At 45.7% G+C, this 21142-nt stretch overlaps 1 protein-coding gene across 1 annotated transcript in view; it reads right to left on the bottom strand.

The window, feature by feature from the left end:
* Positions 1-21142, bottom strand: part of CDH1 (cadherin 1) — an 85415-nt gene that overhangs the window by 20087 nt on the left and 44186 nt on the right. The window contains exons 3-9 of the mRNA XM_044255854.1: positions 14171-14400; positions 6996-7139; positions 6709-6864; positions 5802-5946; positions 3667-3842; positions 3313-3441; positions 961-1143 (exon numbers count right to left, since the gene is read on the bottom strand). Coding sequence (XP_044111789.1) covers positions 961-1143; positions 3313-3441; positions 3667-3842; positions 5802-5946; positions 6709-6864; positions 6996-7139; positions 14171-14400 — 1163 coding nt within the window. The remainder of the gene's footprint in view (positions 1-960; positions 1144-3312; positions 3442-3666; positions 3843-5801; positions 5947-6708; positions 6865-6995; positions 7140-14170; positions 14401-21142) is intronic.

The following is a 21142-nucleotide window of genomic DNA, read 5'->3' on the forward strand; positions in this document are numbered from 1 at the left end:
CAACAAGGTCAAAGTCCAGGTGGGCCATTTCCCAGCTGTGTGGTCCAGGCAACTACATCTCTGGGTCTGTTTCCACACCCAGATACATACGAAAAAGAACCAGTAGGTAGAGTTCCTTTAAAGAATAAACTGGAAACTTTTGTGAGGGACTTCGTGTATGGTAGGGGTTCATTTATTTTTTTTTTTAAAGATTTTATTTATTTATTTGACAGAGAGAAATCACAAGTAGATGGAGATGCAGGCAGAGAGAGAGAGAGGGAACAGGCTCCCTGCTGAGCAGAGAGCCCGATGCGGGACTCGATCCCAGGACCCTGAGATCATGACCTGAGCTGAAGGCAGCGGCTTAACCCACTAAGCCACCCAGGCGCCCTGGTAGGGGTTCATTTTAGTGGTTTCTTTTGTTGGTAGCATAGACTATGTTGACATCAGTGTTCAGGGGGAGATAAGGCTATGTAGAAAAGGTGCCGCAGAAACGAACAGTCTTGCTCGCCTATTCAACAGGAAGTCTGTGTTTAGGGGCTGAACCAGAGATCTGCTAACTTTGAATAACTTTGACAAGAGAATCACCCAACTTCTTAGTTTTCAGGTTTCCAAGACATCTTTCAAAAAGTCATGTGTCCCACTTCTAAAATAATCCAGCAAAATAGCAGAGACCAGTAAACCCTTCTTTCTTCTCATTTGCAAAATGGATATGGGGGTAGGCAAATGTTTCAGGGAGAAAGCCTTTTAAAACAGATGGTACTTTCTTTCTCCTTGATTTCAAGGGGCTGCGTAGGAGCTTCTCCCATGTGCCTGAAGAGTTGCTGCAAACCCCAAATGGCTCACCAGAACCTGGGACAGCTGCCCACTCCTAACCCACCACCGCCATGCTACTCGACTTCGGAAAGGACACCGAGGGACAAGGAAGCAGGCAGCTGGCTGAGATGTCAGTTTCTGCATCTTGCCAGGCACCATACAAACCTTAGCTGTTTTCAAAATGCCGTCGTTGGTTACTGGGTCTGTGGTGACCACAAACTGCTCATCGTTATTGTTCAAAATGGTGTACACGGCCTGCCATGCTGGGGTATTGGGGACATCGTCATCAGTGACTTTGAGTACGGCGATTTCAACGTTGGCCTTGTTCTCAGGCACTCGCCCCTGGTACTACAGAGCAAAGGAGAAGATGAGTCACTTATGACCTCCCAACACCTAATAGATGAGCCAGGTCCCTGAGAGCTAAAGGAATCCTTTCAAGCAGAGTCTTGGAGAAGAGCCTACTCCACCAGCAGAGCCCCTACTTCCTGTTGGGGGAGCAGCCAATTCTGCTCAAGGTGCCTCATCCTTCAAGACTACCTGCATCCGCTTTCCAAGGATCTGACTACCTGAGCCCCTCAGCACACTCCAGCCCAGCTGCTGACTGTGATCGTAACCAAACTCAAAGATACTGTGGCTTACCCACTACTCCTCTCCTCTGCCACCATTCCTAGTGGCACCGACAATTTTCATAAAATGGAAGTCTGGTCAGTATGGTCCTCTGCTTAAAACCCTGATGACATCCCCTTGCACCAGGATCAATTCTAAAATTCTTACTTCCATCTACAAGGCCTGTAGGACCCAACCTCATTTGGTTCACTACGGAGCCTTTTTCAGTTCTTGACACTTTTTTATTGATTCAGGGCATTTTTCATATGGTGATCCCTCTGCCTAGAACACTCTTCCACTGCCCCCTATCCCACATGGACAACCTCCTTTCAAGTCCTACCTTCCTATTATCATGGCTATTTCATATTTAATTAGACCGATGTACATTTCACCACTTCTTGAGATGTAAACCTAACATAGGACTAAGAACGTAGGATACTAAATGGGGTAAAGCCAACCACAAATTTACTGAGTAAACCAGAAAAGTACGTAAAACTTTGGGTTGGAACCAAGGGAAAAACCTGTTCACAGCTGAAGGGAGTCCTTGGTTTCTAACAAAAATCTCCTGAAGACTCTACTAATACAAAGGTCATTTTCTAGAAAAACTAGAACTGCACGAAAGCCCATTAGGCAGGAGAAATGGGCAGAAAGGAAGGCCAGGAGCTGTGGGGGTGGCAGGTCTATGGCTGGCATGGCTGGCCTAGCAGGTGCGGCTCAGGCCCAGGCCCTGCAGGTGGGAGCAGGCTGCAAGAAACCTAGAGCAGAGGTTGGTAGTGCGTTCACCCCAAGCCCTGGCTTTCCAGTCAGTCTCTAGGATGCTGATGCTTTCCTCGGACCAGACCTTTCAAGTCTTACTGTAAACATCACCGGCTTTGTGAAGCCTTTTTGTACTCACAATGCTTAGATTAGGGTGGCAGATACTGCTAATTGCCTAGTAAATATCCACTCACCCCTTCTTCACAAATTATATTGTTGGGGGCAGCAATGTGCCCAGACAAAATATTTTATTTCCCATCCTCCTCGAAGACAGCAACTGCTAATAAGAGGTAAAGGAAACTTGTGGGATGGAACTAAGAAGCCTTGACTTAGCAGCAATGCCTTTTGCTCCCCATGCCCTTGCCTCTTCCCTGAATGAAGCACGGAGACAGCTGGAGCTGCAGCAGCCATCTGGGGCCACTGAGGATGGAAGCCATGCCCCAATGATGGTGGGACAACAAGACGGAGTTTCCACTCAGAGTGTAGATACTCTAGCTCTAGGCACTTTGTGACACAAGAGAAAGTTTACCTTATTTGATTAAGGTACCAAGAGTCAAGTCTCTGTTAATAACCACTGAGATTATTTCTAACTAACATACTAAGATTTAGCATTCTTTCATGTGGCTTTTAGTACCTTCTATCCATCTCCATTTAATTGCACACTACAGTTTGTACAGGTTGTCCAACATCTCCCTAACTAGACTATCAACTCCAATGAGAACAGAAATTTTGTCTTATTGTGATAGTATCTCCAGTATGTAACACAATTCCTGTTATAAACGTAGAAAATACTTGTTCAGTGAATAACCAAAACCTGCTAAGATTTGCCAGCAGGACGCACAACATGAGGACATGAGCTCAACAAGTGCCTTTTTTTCTTTTTAAACTGCTCTCTTGAACTCACAACCCCAAGATCAAGAGTTGCGTGCTCCATGGACTGAGCCAGGCAGGGGCCCCCAGGTGCCATCTGCAACTCTGCAAACCTGGGTCAACAGGGTCCACGCTGAGGAGGACAGACGACTCCCATCCCAATCTGCTTGTGTCTGAAAGCTCACTAGTCTGGGGAAAATCTTCAAAGGGTTCGTTCACCCATGAGCAGCTGCAAAGCCAGGGAGGACCTTTCTCTGGAAACCATCCAGGGGGCTGCAGAATTACCGTGGTGGGCTGGAAGACGGGGGCGTTATCGTTGATGTCAGTGATCGTGATCAGAGCCGTTGCGGTTGTGCTTAACCCTTCACCTTGCAGGTCGGCAGCCTCGACCACCAGGGTGTACATGGGAATTTTCTGCAGAGATCAAAACCTGTGAGTCACGACCAACAGCCACATCAAGCCCAGCCCAGGACATGGAAACCGTTTATTTGATCATTTGCTTCAATGCCAGCCTGCCTTCTAGGTATAAAACCTCTAGAGAGCTGTTTAGATGCAAAGCTCAGACCGTAAACATAAAGCGGCAAATGGCCTCAGCAAAGGTTTGCCCTCAACCCCCTCCAGAACCTCTTGAGCCCTGACCTCCCGGTCCAGCCCGGTGGTGAGCACGCTGATGACTCCTGTGTCCTTGTTGATAGTGAACATCATGCTGCTGGGCAGGAGGGGGTCTTGGGTGACGATGCGGTAAGCGATGGCGGCGTTGTAGGTGTTCACGTCGTCATCCGCATCTGTGGCCGTGACCTGCATCACGGAGGTGCCTGGAAGTGGCGAGGGAGAGAAAGAGACGGTTCGGCTGCACTTTGATTCTGGTCAACAGAGCTCAGCTCGGTTCTATCCAGAGTGTTACAAGAGGAGCCCTGATTCTCTGCCTTCCAAAAATCTTTACCAAAGTGGTAGGGGAGGAAAAAAGCATTCCATCCAGTGAGCAGTATTCCAATGACTCTGCTTTTCCAACAATTTTGGATGGGGGCTGGAGGTGAGGACGATGGGGAATAAAGAACCTTCAACTAAACATGGTTCCTGGTCTCCCATACTGAGTGAATGAGGTGAAAAACAGTGAGTGAGTGAGTGAGTGAGTGAGTGAGGTGAAAACAATCCCACCAATATCCCCACGTGGTGTCTGAGGCACAGCTTCACCAGAGAGAACGGTCACTAGAGATCACAGCCTTCAAGCTGGCAGAGAATACTTACAGCACATGTGACGGCCGAAGGACTAGTGCCCAAGACATCAACAAATTCCTTAGGGCTCCACAGGAAAAGGACAAATAGTCCAAGAGAAAAATGGAGCAAAAGACTTGAAGAGACAAGTCATGAAGAAGAAACCCAAATGGCCAGCAAACATAGAAAATGCTAACAGCCCATTAATAAATCAGAGACAAGCCATTTAAAATTGTACAGAGATACCAAGCGCACACTCAACAAAGCTAAGAAGTCTAACAATTCTAGGATATCGACTGCTGGCGGGAATATCAAGTGGTTCAACCACTAGTCACACCGAACAGGCATGTACCCCAAATAACTGAGCAATCCGCCATTATGGACACACACCCTGGACAAAGCCTCGTGAGTACGCATCAAGTCATATATTAAAGAATATCCCGAGAACACTATTTCAAACAGCAAAAAACTGAAACAAGCTCAAGTTCCCTCAACAGGGGAATAAAGGGCTTTCTATAAATATAAAAATAATAAATATGATGCAGCAATGAGAATGGATGACCTTGACTGCTATGGGCACCAACACGAAGAACTTTATGTCCGTAAAGCTGAAGGAGCAGAGCACATCACAGAAACACATGTCGAGTGTGATTCCATGTATACAAAATCTGAAAACATGCCAAAAAACCCAGATATTATAGAGGAGTACATATACACATGATATATTATAGAGGGGTACACATGCACAAGATAAGGGGAAGCAAAGGAATGACTACCACCAAAGTCAGGGCAGTGGCTACCTTTACCACGGAGAGAAAAGAATGCGTTCAGGAATGGCAACGATTTGTTTATTAGAGAAGGTTCTTAAACTGATCCTTTTTGTGGGGAGGGGTGAGCTCTATGCCCAATGTGGGGCTAGAATCCACAGCCCCAAGACCAAGAGTCACATGCTCTACCAACTGAGCCAGCCAGGCACCCCTCTTAAACTGCTCTCTCTCTCTCTATATATATATATGTATGTTTTTTTTTTTTTAAGATTTTATTTATTTATTTGACAGAGAGAAATCACAAGGAGAGGCAGGCAGAGAGAGAGGAGGAAGCAGGCTCCCTGCTGAGCAGAGAGCCCAATGCGGGGCTCGATCCCAGGACCCTGAGAACATGACCTGAGCAGAAGGCAGCGGCTTAACCCACTGAGCCACCCAGGTGCCCCTATATATATATATTTTTTTTACAGATTATTTATTCATTTGCTTTATTTACTTACTTTATTATGTATTTATTTGACAGAGAGCAAGAGGAGAGCACAGCAGGAACAGCAGCAGAGGGAGGAGGAGAAGCAGGCTCCCCGTTGAGCAGGAAGCCCAATGTGGAGCTGACTCCTATTTTGTCATACACATTTCTGCAGAATGATGTCTCACACACACACACACACACACACAGGCTTCCAAAAAAGTTCTGTTCTTATGAAGGACCTGACCCCAAACACTAGCCCCAACACTTTGAGGTCTGAAGAATCTAAGTGTCTTTCTGGGTATTCAGCATCTTGACACTGGCCATACCTGGCAGAGCACCTTCCATGACAGATCCTTCAAAGACCTCCTGGGTGAACTCAGGCTTGTTGTCATTCTGATCCGTCACAGTGATCACGATCTCCATTGGGTCTTCAACTGCATTCCCATTAGAAGACACGGCGTGAGAATAGAGCTGTAACAACCAAGTGAGGGTTATTTGGACCCCAACAAGGAGGAAGAAATGGGAGAAGTCGTGTGAGGAGAACTCCAGCTGGCCTCCACTCCCTCCCACTCTCCAAGACCCAAGGATGGACAACCCCCCAGCCCCGCAGAGAACTTTTCTCATACATGTGCTGCTGCTTCAGTGATGTCATGACACTGGCTAAAGTCATATTTTTGTAAAGATTCATGGGCTGCAGAACACAACCACCAGGTCAGAGTTCCCCTTTCCCCCAGGAAGGTTGGGGAGCCAGACCTAAGACAAGACCAGAGGCCTAAAACACTCTTATTCCCAGCAGGGTAAAATTTGCTCTGGCTTCTCCCATCTAGTGTCTCCCCCAGATTTTTCTGCATTTGGCCCCATGTACTACCCACGAGCTCCCCAAGCTCACAAAGCTACCAAGGCCCAGGAATGGCTTTTGCTCCCCAACATTGTAACTGGCCTCTTCGTTTGGATCAGGAACTTTAAGCCCCAAAAGTAAGTTGATATCTTCTGTCTAAACTCCTGTATGGTCCTAAGACTCCCCTCTCTTTAATCCTAATGGGAAAAAATCAACACCCCTCCTTCCCTTTTTCCAGATTCTCCTGTCATCTCCCCTTGTCAATGGGCATAGAGATATCCAATTAATAAGCTTCATACGTCCAGAGCATCTTTTCTTGGGATCCAACATGGGTCAACCGAAAAAATTTGGAAGGATATGACCCCATTATTTGCATGCTTCCGAGGGGTACTCACGATGTACTTGGCGATTTGTTCTCTGTCCAGAGGCTCTGTCACCTTCAGCCATCCCGTTTCTCTTTCAATAACAAATACACCAACTGGAGGTGTGTCAGCTCCTTGACCAGTGATGCTGTAGAAAACCTTGATTTCTTTGTCCCTGTTAGATTTGATCTGAAGACCAAACAGAACAAACAGAATTATCAAGGAAGGATCCTGACATTGGGGTTTCTCCCCACCATTTCCTTCTAGGTCCCATGTTCTACCAAACTGCTCCCAGAGAAATAGAGAACTTCTTTCTCTACCTGAACCAGATTTTTAGGAAATGGGCCTTTCTCGTTTTCTGGGCAGCTGATAGGAGGGATAACCCAGTCTCTCTTCTGTCTTCTGAGACCACGCTGGGAGCTCGGAAATGTGAGCACTTCTGTCTGGGTTTCAGAGATAGCATCCTAAAAAGAAAGAGGATGAAGAACAAAATTTAGAAAATTCAGGAGAGGTAAACAGGCCAAAAACAGCCCCACCTAACCAGCCAGCATCTCCAGCCTTCTCGGGGGCAGGCAATGGTTTTAACTTAATAACAAAACACAACACAATGAACTTCTCTGACATATAGTAAAAACGGTGTTCCCTTTTGATCCTTCTAATGTCCAGAGTTCAAGTAATCATTATGTACACACAATTATACTTTTGAGAGTTTATTATTATTTTGCAAATTATTTCAAGCCTAAATATAGCTATCGTTTTTAATAGAACATTACACTCTTGATGATTTGAATGTCAGAGTTTATTCAACAACTGAATATGCAAGAGTTTCTATTTTCTTTTCTGTTTTTCCTAGGGGCTTAGGTCCCCAAAGTGGAGTTCTCAGCCTGGATGAGTTAAGTTTTAGAAACTGCTACTAAGAACTACTTTGTGATCGATACCAATCCTATAATCTCATTGTATCATTTTATCTGTTTGGTTTCCATTTGTTTTAATAGAAGCTGTTGGGATGGGAACCAAAAACACCCTTTGAGACTTGTATTGAACAGTTTTCATGTGTGATAAAGAAAACTTTATGCACACACAGGGAAATAAGATAGTGGAAGATGGAAGAAAAATATCCTCCAAAGTGTTTAAGTGCTTTAAAGTGACTAGCGGTAATACATAAAGGTTCTAGAGTACAATTCCATCTCTTACTCTCCACATAATCACTGATCACTGTTTGCCGAAGGGGATTCAAGTGCTACTTCATGGCTTTTCACATCTGATTCAAAATGTACGAGATAGAGCTGCCAGGGCAAGACTTCTTCCGGGAGTACAACTACCCTGCTGGACTACCCCAACCCTCGGTGCCCAGAACTGCCGAGTAGCGGGGACTATCATACTGTCCTACAGCTCCCCCTGGGCTTTCATCCCCATCCAGGGCCCAACTATCCACCCTTCTGGCCAGACCAGATGCAGCCATAGGTCCCATGGCTCCATTACCAAGAGCTCATGCCCCCCCCCCGTTCCTGCAAGCTGCAGGAGCCAATACCAAAGAGGGGAAGAAGGTTGTGGCCCCGGAAAAGGACAGCCACTCACATTTGTGATTATGCAGGCTGTGGCAAAACCTGTATGAAGAGTCCTCACCTCAAGGCACACCTGGAAACCCACACAGCTGAGAAGCCCTACCACCTGACTGACACGGACGACTGTGGATGGAAGTGTGCCCACTCAGACAAACTGACCAGGCACCATGGCAAACACATAGGGCACTGACCCTCCCAGGGCCGAAGTGCAACTGAACCTTCTCCAAGTGGGACCACTTCACCTTACACACGAAGAAGCACTTTTAAAGCCCAAAAGGGTGGATATGCCCCACCCTACCAGGAGAGAATTCAGTATATATATGTATTTTTTAACCTTTTAAACCGTACCCCCTTCTTCCCCAGGGGAAGGGAGGAACCCAGCTGGAAAGCACTATAACCACGGACAAGTTCCCAACAAGCCAACTTATGAATAGATAATTGGGAGACACAAAGACACCAGAAGACAAATCAAAGAACCGATGAGGTCTGTGACTGGGTATTCTATCATTCCAATGCTAAATCCAACTTGAATATTCCTGGACTTAAAAAACACCAAGTTTGGGGAGCCTGGGTGGCTCAGTGGGTTGGGCCGCTGCCTTCGGCTCAGGTCATGATCTCGGGGTCCCAGGGTCCCGGGATCGAGTCCCACATCGGGCTCTCTGCTCAGCAGGGAGCCTGCTTCCTCCTCTCTCTCTCTCTGCCTGCCTCTCTCTGGCTACTTGTGATCTCTGTCAAATAAATAAATAAAATCTTTAAAAAAAAAAAAAAAAAAAAAAACACCAAGTTTGTGACTGGAAGGTGTGGCTATCAGGGTATACATTAGAGCCATGAGTTGGGGAGAGGAGGGACGACCAGAATTACTTTGAATTGTGTTTCGATGCAATGTAAGTACAAAGATCACCGTGTACTCTCTTTGCCTTCTAAAAGCCGTTATGATGATATCAGAAGAAGAGGAAGGAATTCATGTACAGAAAATGGGTTTTTAATAACGTAAATGATGATGCCTGGTGAGTCTTGGTTCTAAAGGCGTCAAACGAGGAATCCCAAGTTCTCAAACTGCTGCATACTTTGACAAGCAAAATCTTGTTTTGTCTTTCAACCTACATTTATGACCTAAGTCAGGTAAATGCACCCGGTTAATTTCTTTAACAGTTTTATGCAGAGGGGCGCCTGGGTGGCTTAGTCCTTAAGCATCTGCCTTTGGCTCAGATCATGACTGGGATCAAGCCCCGCACCGGGCTCCCTGCTTGGCGGGATGCCTGCTTCTCCCTTTCCCACTCCCCCTGCTTGTGTGCCCTTGTATTCCCCCCAGGTCAAATAAATAAATAAAATCTTTAAAGAAAACAAAACAATTATTTTTATGCAGTCTGTTATGCACTGTGATTTCAGATGTGCAATAATTTGTACAGTGGTTTATTCCCAAGTATGCCTTAAGCAGAACATTTTTTTTTTCTATATAGTTCTGCTATACAGAAATTTCTCTATATAGTTCTGCTAATACAAATTTTTAAAAATGCACAATACAGACATGAGTAAGATGAGCTATCATCTCAGAATCCTTCCCAGTACTGCATTCCTACATACTGGTTTTATACACACACACACTCTCTCTCTCTCTGCGTCCTTGGATTATTAATATTCCAGAGAAGTAGTCCCTCCTGAGCCAAGGGCAAGCTGCAGAACCAGGCTGCCTATCTGTGAATCCTCACTATGGCATTTGCAACTCCTAGGGACACTGTTTTACTCTGTTCCACAGTTCCCTAATATGCGGTATCATTGGAAGGATTAAATGAGCTACTGGTATTGCAAATAAAGCACTTAGAATAGCTCCTGAGGGGTGCCTGGGTGGCTCTGTGGGTTAAGCCTCTGCCTTCGGCTCAGGTCATGATCCCAGAGTCCTTGGATCGAGCCCCACATCGGGCTCTCTGCTCCGCGGGGAGCCTGCTTCCTCCTCTCTCTCTGCCTGCTTGTGATCTCTTGTCTGTCAAATAAATAAAATCTTAAAAAAAAAAAAGAATAGCTCCTGAAACATATAAATGCTCAACAAATGGTCATAATGACAGTTAGGTTGGCAAACACTGAGCTGTGGTTTTAATGGATGTGAGTTTGGGATTAGATACAACACAGGAACAAAGTCTTCCAAGGACTGTCTGCAAATGTATCCTAAGCCTAAACAGGGCCATCTCGCAGAGCCACCTGAGTGTACAGCATCAGTACATGAACCCAGGTTCATCTGCCACGCTGAAGAGGAAGACAAAGGGCACGTGTTGCTGACATCAGAACTGCGGAGTATTTTCAGAGAAAAAGAATAAAGAAATGATGAACACTGGCAAGAGGACATTAATATCTTCATGTGATGTTAAAGAGAACCATGCCTAAACATACTGAGCATGGAATTCGTCCCTCAGAAAAAAATCATACCAGACTGAGAAAATGTACCCAAAGATTAAAAAACCAGGAAGTTAAAACGCATAACTGACAAAAACTGTGTGTGTAGATAATTATATACATAGTACATAGCATGTTTTGATATATGTAAGATCTATGTATTTCATATGAATTAAAGAAGTGGGACTGTCACCCTTCCTTTTATTTTTTTTAAAGATTTTAATGTAATTTCTTTTTTTTTTTTTAAGATTTTATTTATTTATTTGACAGAGATCACAAGTAGGCAGAGAGGCAGGCATAGAGAGGAAGAGAAGCAGGCTCCCTGCTGTGCAGAGAGCCCGACATGGGGCTCGATCCCAGGACTCTGGGATCACAACCCAAGCCGAAGGCAGAGGGTTTAACCCACTGAGCCACCCAGGTGCCCTAAAGTAACTTCTACACCCAACACGGCACTTGACTTACAGTCCCAAGATCAAGAGTTGCATGCTCTACCAACTGAGCCAGTCCAGGGCCCCCCAGTACCCCTTCTAATGCAGGACCCACAGGGTCTCTTGAACTAGAAACGAACCAAAGTGAACCTCAGCAGCTATGCTGCCACGTACCACTCAATATCCATTCTCCCTTTCTTATTTAAAAATGAACAAACTCGGGTGCCTGGGTGGCTCAGTGGGTTAAGCCACTGCCTTCGGCTCAGGTCATGATCTCAGGGTCCTGGGATCGAGTCCCACATCGGGCTCTCTGCTCAGCAGGGAGCCTGCTTCCCTCTCTCTCTCTCTGCCTGCCTCTCCATCTACTTGTGATTTCTCTCTGTCAAATAAATAAATAAAATCTTAAAAAAAAAAAAAAATGAACAAACTCCGAAGTATCTATACCTGTCTCTCTCCATATAGATACAGATATAGATCTCTCTATATAGATAGTTTTGTATCCAGCACTGTGTTCAAGTAAGAGAGTACATTTTCTTCACTGCATTTACAGCTAGGTATGGCCATGAGGTCAAGTTCCAACCAGTGAGATATAAGCCTTATTAGCTTAAGAATTCCATAGAGGTGGTGGCGGTGGGGGGGACTGGGACAGGATGCCTGGGTGGCTCAGCTGGTTAAACGTCTGCCTTCAGCTCAGGTCATGGTATCAGGGTCCTGGGAAGCCCCTGCATCTGGCTCCCTGCTCCATGGGGAGCCTGCTTCTCCCTCTCCCTCTGCCTGCTGCTTCCCCTGCTTGTGCTCTCTTGCTATCTCTCTGTCAAACAAATAACTTTAAAAAAAAAAAAAAAATTCCGCAGCGTGAGTGTCTGGCTACCTCAGTTACAAGGCCAAGCAACGCTAGATCTCGGAGTTCTAAGTTCAAGCCACATGTTGGATGTAGAGATTAGGGTTTTTTTTAATCTTTTAAAAATGAATTCCATAAAGACTTCTTTAAAAAGGTAGGCAGACAACTGAGTGATGCTTTTGTTCACTTTCTTCCTTTCTCCTTACCATCTAGAATTAAGATTTGATGACTAGAGCACCAGCAGCCATTTTGGATCACGCGGTACCCTTGAGGATGGAAGCCGTATGTTGAGGATGGAAGAATAGAAAGGAAAAGAGTAACCTAGGCTCCTAATGACTGTAGGGTCTCCATACTGCCACAACTTACCCTTGAGTTTCTTCAACTTGGCAAAGAAATACTCCATTTTGAATAAGCCACTGTCATTCATCATTTTCTGTAATATGCATTTGAACCTCATCATGATACAACAAAAAGAGAGGCAGAGGCAAAACTGGCAGAAATAGGGAGGAAAGGTTTGAAAAAACCAAGCTCAAAACTTATCTTTTGGTCATAGAAGCCTTCCACACACAGTTGTCCAGCAATAACTCACCATGCTGAACTTACATAAATGATGGAATCAGCTGGAGACTTGAGTCAAGGAGTTATGTTAATAAACTGCTACTAAGTTCTTCATTTTTCTGGTCTACCAGAAAAGAGGTAGATCTGGGAGAAAAGAATATATCTATCAAGACTATTAAGCTCCTGCAATCTCAACTACCTTTGGGGAGAAAAACAGAAGCCAGACCTTAAAGACCTTGGTACTTCCAACATGTTCTGTATTTTTAAGGCAGTACCAGAATACAACTAGAATGGCCTCCAGAAAGACATTCTGGTAGGAAGCACGATGGAAACAGTTTAGAAACTAGCAAAGGTGTCTGCTTGGGTAACAATACCCAGAAACACTGTTGCCAAGAACTGGGCAGATATATATCCTTTCATTCATGGCCTATTCACCCATCTGTCCATTCAGTACTTACAGGGTTCCTGGTGTGAGCCAGACTGTGGGACAGGCACTACAAATACAACAGGGAAGGATCTCGTGCAGATTACAGTCCAACAGAACAAAAGCTTCCCGCTGATTCTTCTCATCCCATCCCAAGACCCTCCCCAGTAGAAACACAAAGAGTAAAATGAAACGGAAAAAAATGTTATCTAAGTATTAAAATAATAAAAAGAATAGAATGATCAGAGAATAGATCTCTTATTCATTCTTCCTCTAAGAAAAAGAAAATGAGCAATTACTGAGTACTTACTGTATGCCTAACATATTACAGCATTTCACATGTATTAATTCCTGCAGTCACTCTTCTCCACGTTACAGGTAACCTCTTTGTGACTGAAATTCCTTAAGTGAACTCTCCCCCAGCTACTCAGGTAGTGAGTGGCAGGATTGTGATTCAATCCCAGACAGTGCCCACATTTCTTACCCACTATTTTCTATTACTGACAGAAAGATGATTAACAAATTGCCATCATTCCACCTGATCCCTCCCCACCCAAACACAAAAAAATTCCCAGCAAGAATTAGTTCAGGGGGACGCCTGGGTGGCTCAGTTGGTTAAGCAGCTGCCTTCGGCTCAGGTCATGATCCCAGCGTCCTGGGATCGAGTCCCACATCGGGCCTCCTTGCTCAGCAGGGAGCCTGCTTCTCCCTCTGCCTCTGCCTGCCATTCTGTCTGCCTGTGCTCCCTCTCTCTCTCTGACAAATAAATTTAAAATTCTTAAAAAAAAAAAAAAAAAAAGAATTAGTTCAGGGGCGCCTGGGTGGCTCAGTGGGTTGGGCCTCTGCCTTCGGCTCTGGTTGTGATCTCCGCATTCTGGGATTGGGCCCTGAGTCAGGCTCTCTGCTCAGTGGGGAGCCTGCTTCCCCCTCTCTCTCTGGCCTGCCTCTCTCTCTGCCTACTTGTGGTCTCTCTGTCAAATGAATAAATAAAATCTTAAAAAAAGACAAAAAAATAGAATTAGTTCAGTGAAACCAACAGTCTCAACTAGGGGGATTCCACAACACCCCCCATCCCCACCGGCACCGGCACTGGCCATGCCTGGAGACATTTTTGGTTGTGATGTCGAGGAGAGTGCTACTGGTATCTGTCCAGTGGGCTAAAGGCAGGGAGGCTGCTGAACGTCACAAGAAAAACTCCAGCCCCAAATGGGAAAGGTGCAAATGGCAGAGAAATCAGATTGCGCAACAGACTTAAAACAAGAGTGAACTTCCAAGAAACACTCCAACATACATGATGGTGGTGGCGGGGATGGTGGTCACGGTGCTCGGCTGCCTTCAGCGTGACTCTGGCAGAGAGCTTCCTGCGGCTGGAGTCCCAGGCGTGGACCAGAAAACTCAGCTCTGGTTTATGAAGTTGTAGAGGCCGCTTGACGGTCACCACACCATCTGCGTTCACTTTGAATCGCGTGTCATCGGCATTGTAGGCTGTCCCTGGCCGGCCAGTGCATCCTTCAAAACTCACTGTGGGGCATCAATCACAGGGATTAGGAAATGGGGCAGCGTCAAGACAAAAGCATCCCTTCTCTCCTAAGTGAACTTGGTTTACCCACCAAAAGCCTGACTCACACAAAACAAACACAAGCAAAACAACCCAGGGTGGGGACAGAACAGAAAGATGGCCAAGTCACCAATATCGTTACGATGTTGCTCAGCACCCCCGGGGGACTGTTAAACATGGTCTCATTTCTTTCTTAGCTGCTTGTAAAATGCAAACAGTAACCTGTTTAGAAAGTTAACTTTTTTTCAAAAGCCAAAAAGAGGCCTCTCCTTCAGCTGGCTCCTGACGATATGAAAACAGACCGCGGAATCAGAGAGACAGAATACTTACGAAGTTCAATGGTTAGAGACTAAAGTACAGTGAGACGTTGTGGAGGGTCTACATTCAAATAAGAGTTTACATTTCAATAAACAGTGGCATAATAAAAGAGAGGCACATGGCATGATGCTTAAGAGAGGAAGAGAATACCTGTGTTCAAGTCCCAGCTCTGTTTATTATTAACTCTGTGACCTTGGGCAAAGTACTTAACCTCCCTGCGCCTCAGACTACCCAACTACAGAACAAAGGCAACAAGAGCAACTCCTCTGAAACTGAGATTCTCTCTCTCCCTCTACCCCTCCCTGCTACTAGCGTGCACATATGTATACTCTCTAAACAAATAAAATCTTAAAAAAAAAAGAAAAAACCTTTAAAAACAAATGTGGCTTTGCTTAATCATTTATTCAACCCTCATGAGTATTCCACCAAAGACAGTGATCACCCCAAATACGTAGTGAGTGCTGACTATGTGCTTATTATCTGAAGCACCCAGAGGTAATGCCTGCTTGCAATCTGCTGGGGGAAGTGAGAAACTGATCATCTGGATAGGGGAGATAATGAGTTATCTTCAACCTGATCACACAGGGCAGCGAATAAATGCAGAAGACAGAGAAGGATTAAAAAAGGGAGAGAAAGAGAGAAAAGGACTACTTGGGTAGGGGAATGTTATGACCAATGATTTCAAAACTCTACTTCAAACTTCATAGCTATGGACGTATTAAAACTTAAGAACTACCGGGAGAAGGGGGGTAGGGTTATGGACATTGGGGAGGGTATGTGCTTTTGGGTAAATTGGAAGGGGTGGTGAACCATGAGAGACTATGGACTCTGAAAAACAATCTGAGGGGTTTGAAGTGGCGGAGGGGTGGGAGGTTGGGGTACCAGGTGGTGGGTATTATAGAGGGCACGGCTTGCATGGAGCACTGGGTGTGGTGAAAAAATAATGAATACTGTTTTTCTGAAAATAAATAAATTGGAAAAAAAAAAAAACTTAAGAACTACCAATACCCAAAGCTGGAGATGTTGTGGTGAAAATTGTTTACACTAAACATCAGAATCCCCAAGAACTCATTCTACAGGGTTCACCAAGCCAAATGCCAGAAACTGTGCTGAACTCTAGACACAAGCTTGTCAACAAGACTGACAACGCACCTGCTCTCACTGAGCTTACACTGTTGTGGAAGATATGAACAAATACAGAAATCAATAACTTCAGGTAGTGATGAGTGACAGATATGAAGGAATTAAAGACAGTGATACAAGAATGATGGGGAGGTGGGGGCCACCTGGGTGGTTCAGTAAGTTAAGCATCTGGCTCTTGATCTCAGCTCAGGTCCTGTTTGTTTGTTTTTAAGATTTATTTATTTACTTATTTATTTATCTAAGAGAGAGAGTGTGTGGGGGAAGGAGCAGAGGGAGAGGAACAAGCAGACTCTGCGCTGAGCATGGAGCCTGATGTGGGGCTCGATCCCAGGACCCTGAGATCATGACCTGAGACAAAATCAAGAGTTGCATGCTTAACCAAATAAGCCACCCAGGCACCCCTCAGCTCAAGTCCTAATCTCAAGGTCATGAGTTCAAGCCCCATGTCGCACCCCAGGTTGGGCTCCACGCTGAGCATGGCATGTATTTTCTAGAAATTAAAATTAGAGGCGCCTGGGTGGCTCAGTGAGTTAAGCCTCTGCCTTCAGCTCAGGTCATGATCCCAGGGTCCTGGGATCAAGCCCGGCACGGGCTTTCTGCTCAGCAGGGAGCCTGCTTCCCGCTCTCTCTCTGCCTGCCTCTCTGCCTACTTGTGATCTCTGTCAAATAAATAAATAAAATCTTTTTAAAAAAATAAATTAATTAAAATTAGAAGATATGATGATGAAGTAATGGGACAAGGGGATTCAGAAAGGTGTGACTCTTACTGGATGGTGAGCACAGGCCTCCCTCGGTGGAGGTGGCAGAGCGGACATCTGAAGGGGCAAGTCTTGCAGAAACCTGGCTCAGGGGCCCAAGAGGCAGAGAGAACAGCCAGTTAAAACAGTTTGTTCCCAGGGCACCTGGGTGGCTCAGTGGGTTGAAGCCTCTGCCTTCAGCTCGGGTCATGATCCAAGGGTCCTGGGACTGAGCCCCACATCGGGCTCTCTGCTCAGCAGGGAGCCTGCTTCTTCCTCTCTCTCTCTCTCTCTCTCTGCCTGCCTCTCAGCCTATTTGTGATCTCTGTCTGTCAAATAAATAAATAAAATCTTAAAAAAAAAAGGTTTGTTCCATGAAATTCTCAAGGTGGCCTGTTCTCATCCTTTTCAAATACTTGCCCTTCATTTCTCCAGTGGAATTTCTATTCTGTCCAAGTGATCTTTTATAAAAATTCCTCCTCTTCAATCTATTTTAACACAGCCAGACACTTCTCCATTCATGAGTATGAGGTCTCTGCCAGAAAGTCCTACAACCATCCTCCATACCTGGGTTGCAATTTTCCATTTTTTCCACCAGGGGCCACCCTTGCAAATGTTTCTGAAGCCAACAGCCCCACCCTTGCCTGAGCAGCCAGGGACTGCGATGACACGGTGAGCACCACCATCATAATCCCCTTTTGAAGACTGAGGCGAGGAGAGGTTAAGAAATGTGCCTGACATCCGGTAACCAGGTGAAGGGCAGAGTGGGGAATGGCCCTCGACCTGAGTTACTCAGTGTCATGGTTACAGTCCGCTGCCCTGAAGAGACCCTGTTAGGCCTTGGTTATTTGGAAGAATCATTTTGCCTCCTAGCTAGAATCCAGGGAAATCTGGGGCCACCTTGTGCTGGAGTTGCTATCTGGTCAAACAAAGAGAGAGTTCACAGGAAGGGAGCTGCGTCCTTCAAACAATCACCCACCCAACCCTCTCTCCCTGCATTGCAAAAACAAAAATCAAAACCACGCCTTCACCCCTACCCTCACGTCTAATTCTGGTTTTATTTTTTTTTTTTAAAGATTTTATTTATTTATTTGACAGACAGAGATCACAAGTAGGCAGAGAGGCAGGCAGAGGGCGGGCGGTGCTGAGCAGAGAGCCTGAAGTGGAACTCGATCCCAGGACCCTGAGATCACGTCCTGAGCTGAAGGCAGAGGCTTTAACCCACTGAGCCACCCAGGCACCCCTAATTCTGGTTTTTTAACTCACATCCCAAACTTGAAGGGGTGAGGGTGGGGTGAGCAGGGAAAGGCTGCAGTAAATGACAGTAAGAGGGACAAGAAGAAAGGGCCGGTCTGAGTCTTGTGGCCAAATAATAAGCCCAGATCCCACCATGTTCTGCTGAGTGCCCTTAAACAACATGTTTAACTTCTCTGGGCCTCAGTCACCATCACTGATGGAGCCTACCTCTTCAGGGTTTTTGTGAAGATTAACAGAGGCAGTGAATGTGATCACCATTTTGAATGTGGAAGAGCAATGCGAGTAGAAAATGATAATTATTATTCCTGTGCATTTGGGTAGACAAACCTGAAGTATTTGCCACAAGTCAAGTATCTGCTAAACGAGCAGAGAAACCATAAAATGACAAGAGAAGCAAGAAGAAATGCAAAGTCCTTCAAGGATGGGCAGACACTGCCTTTTATGTCAAACGTTAAGAATTCCATCTCAGGGCGCCTGGGTGGCTCAGTGGGTTAAGCCGCTGCTTTCGGCTCAGGTCATGATCTTGGGGTCCTGGGATCGAGTCCCACATCGGGCTCTCTGCTCAGCAGGGAGCCTGCTTCCCTCTATCTCCCTCTCTGCCTGCCTCTCCATCTGCTTGTGATCTCTGTCAAATAAATAAATAAAATCTTAAAAAAAAAGAATTCCATCTCAAACCAGCAAAACAAGATGTTTTTCAAATAACCCTTCCCCCAAACCCATCCCAGCAGAAGCAATGGGGTGAGTCTGGAGGATCTGGGGGTTGTCACATAAACAGGGAGCAAGAGCTGCCCCTGCTTATCACAACAAATTAATTTCTCCCCCCAGCTGGCCCCAGCCCCAATCAGGGCAGTGAAAGTTGGGACAAGCAGGACTAGACTTGTCCAGAGGGCGGGAGCCTGAAAAACTGAAAATGGTTTTGCAAATAACTTTGATCCAAGGTGCTTAACCTGTTTGGGGCATCTTGTCTTAATGGTGGCTAAGCCGCGCCCTTTGAGAAGTGACAAAGAAGTGTGTGGATCCCTAACTTGAATTTCCAGGTGCTCATTAAGGCCCATTATCTTTCTGTGCAACCCGATCCTCTGGGCTGATAAACCAGAAATTACAGGCAAGATGAGGGAATGAATCTTCAGCTCCGGGAAGGCTCTAGGACGCTTGCTTCACCCCTGACAAAGGCCGGGCAGTGTCTCAGAGCCACAGTGACCACTACCACCAGCCTGTGAAGGCGAAGAAGAACAGCAAAGATTTAAAAGGACCGGACATGGGAACTGGGTATATTTTAACGTTTCACAATAAAAAATTAAACAAAAATAAAACTAGCAAGGAATTAAGTGTTCTTTAAATCAGGATGATCTCCTTTCCTAAAACCTGTCACTGGGTCACTAGCTCTAGAAACCAATCCCAGTAACAAGAGCTAAGAACCCAGGTGGCCACCTCTAGGTGTGAAACCCTTTTTTTTTTTCCGTTAAGCTCTTGCTTATGTGAGATAAAGAACAAGGCAGGGGGTGGAGGGGGAAGGAGAAGCAGGCTCCCTGCTGAGCAGGGAGCTGATGTGATGTGATCCCACCACCCTGAGATCATTACCTGCGCTGAAGGCAAATGGTTAACTAACTGAGCCCCCCAGGAGCCCCTGAAAATCTTTTCACCACAATAATATCATCACCATCAAAAACCACAGCCTCAACTAATAGCTTCAACTACCTCTGACCCCCTGTTCTCTTAATACATTTGAACATTTGTAGAACGTTATGTGCCAGGCTCCAATCTAAGCCCTTTACCAGTATTAACTCACTTCACCCCAGACCTCTATGAAGTGGGTACTACCAGTGTTCCCTTTATACATGTGGGGAAACTGAGGCAGCTCCTAAGCTGCAGAGCTGAGATTAAAACCCAGACAGTCGAAGAATTCTTGCTCCTGAACACTGCCTCACACCACTCCCTGCAAGCCATACCCTTGCACTGAAGCTCTTTAAGTCCAATTCCTCCAGCCACCTCCACTTTCTTTGTCCTAACATACATGCTTGTGAGGGGAGGGGCTGGACCGTCTGGCTCAAGGTGAGTGTTCTTCACCACTGTTTCCTATTGGCAAGATGGGGATATGCTTCCTAGCAATAATAAAAGGAAACATTTATTAAGGGGGGTAAATGTTTAAAAACATCCCAGAGCAGTAGGGAATTCTACCCACCAGGAGGTTAATGGTAATTAGGTTGTGATCTCTCTCTGTCAAATAAATAAATAAATTCTTTAAAAAAAAAAAAAAGATTTTATTTATCTATTTGACAAAGATCACAAGTAGACAGAAAGGCAGGCAGAGAGAGAGAGAGAGAGAGAGAGAGAGAGAGAGAGAGGGGGGACAGGCTCCCTGCTGAGCAGAAAGCCCGATGCAGGGCACGATCCTGGGACCCTGGGATCATGACCTGAGCCGAAGGCAGAGGCTTTAACCCACTGAGCCACCCAGGTGCTCCTGAAAGTGTATTTTTTAAAGATTTTATTTATTTGAGAGAGAGAGAGAGAGAGAGAACACAGGTGGGAGAGGGGCAGAGGGAGAGGCAGACTCCCCGCTGAGGAGGGAGCCCACCATGCGGGGCTCAATCCCAGGACCCTGAGATCATGACCTGAGCCAAAGTGAAATGCTTACCCCACTGAGCCACCCAGGCACCCCTTGGAGGAGCACAGCGTGAAGAGCACAATGGAGAAACACATCGTGATTCTCGTGCGTTATCATCCTGTTAAGTGCCCTATTTTCTAACTCACTTGCCAGAAATGACTTAAGTTCAAACTAAAAATTAAACCTGAGTTCATGAAAAGCTTTTGGTCCCAGGGCAGGGCTTTGAGTGCTGAGCAACATTCTTTGCTTGCAATTGCCATTGTGGCTCAAACAGTCCTTTTTTAAGGATTCCGTTTCTTCTTCCACCCCCCGCCCCCCAAACCCCATAGCTGGAATGTGAGTGGGTAGAAACCAGACAGTCTCAAAAGCCTTCATATGTCTCTGGGAGATGCTGAAATTTAAGAACAGGGACCCACAATCAAAGCCAGCTAACCATAGTTGAGTTATTTGGTAACCAGTGGGATAACCCAGTCTCTTAGCAGCAACTGCTTAAAAGCAGTGTTTTCCCCACACTACACACAAAGACACGCATTATGGATTGTTTCTCTCTCGTTGGAATACATTTCCCACAGCCAACACCATAGAACCCTGCATTTAGATTTATTTCAGGGACCATTTGAACTTGAGCACTCAGCCTTAAGAGAA

The sequence above is a fragment of the Neovison vison genome, chromosome 7, assembly GCF_020171115.1.
Source record: "Neovison vison isolate M4711 chromosome 7, ASM_NN_V1, whole genome shotgun sequence".
Classification (NCBI taxonomy): Eukaryota; Metazoa; Chordata; class Mammalia; order Carnivora; family Mustelidae; genus Neogale; species Neogale vison.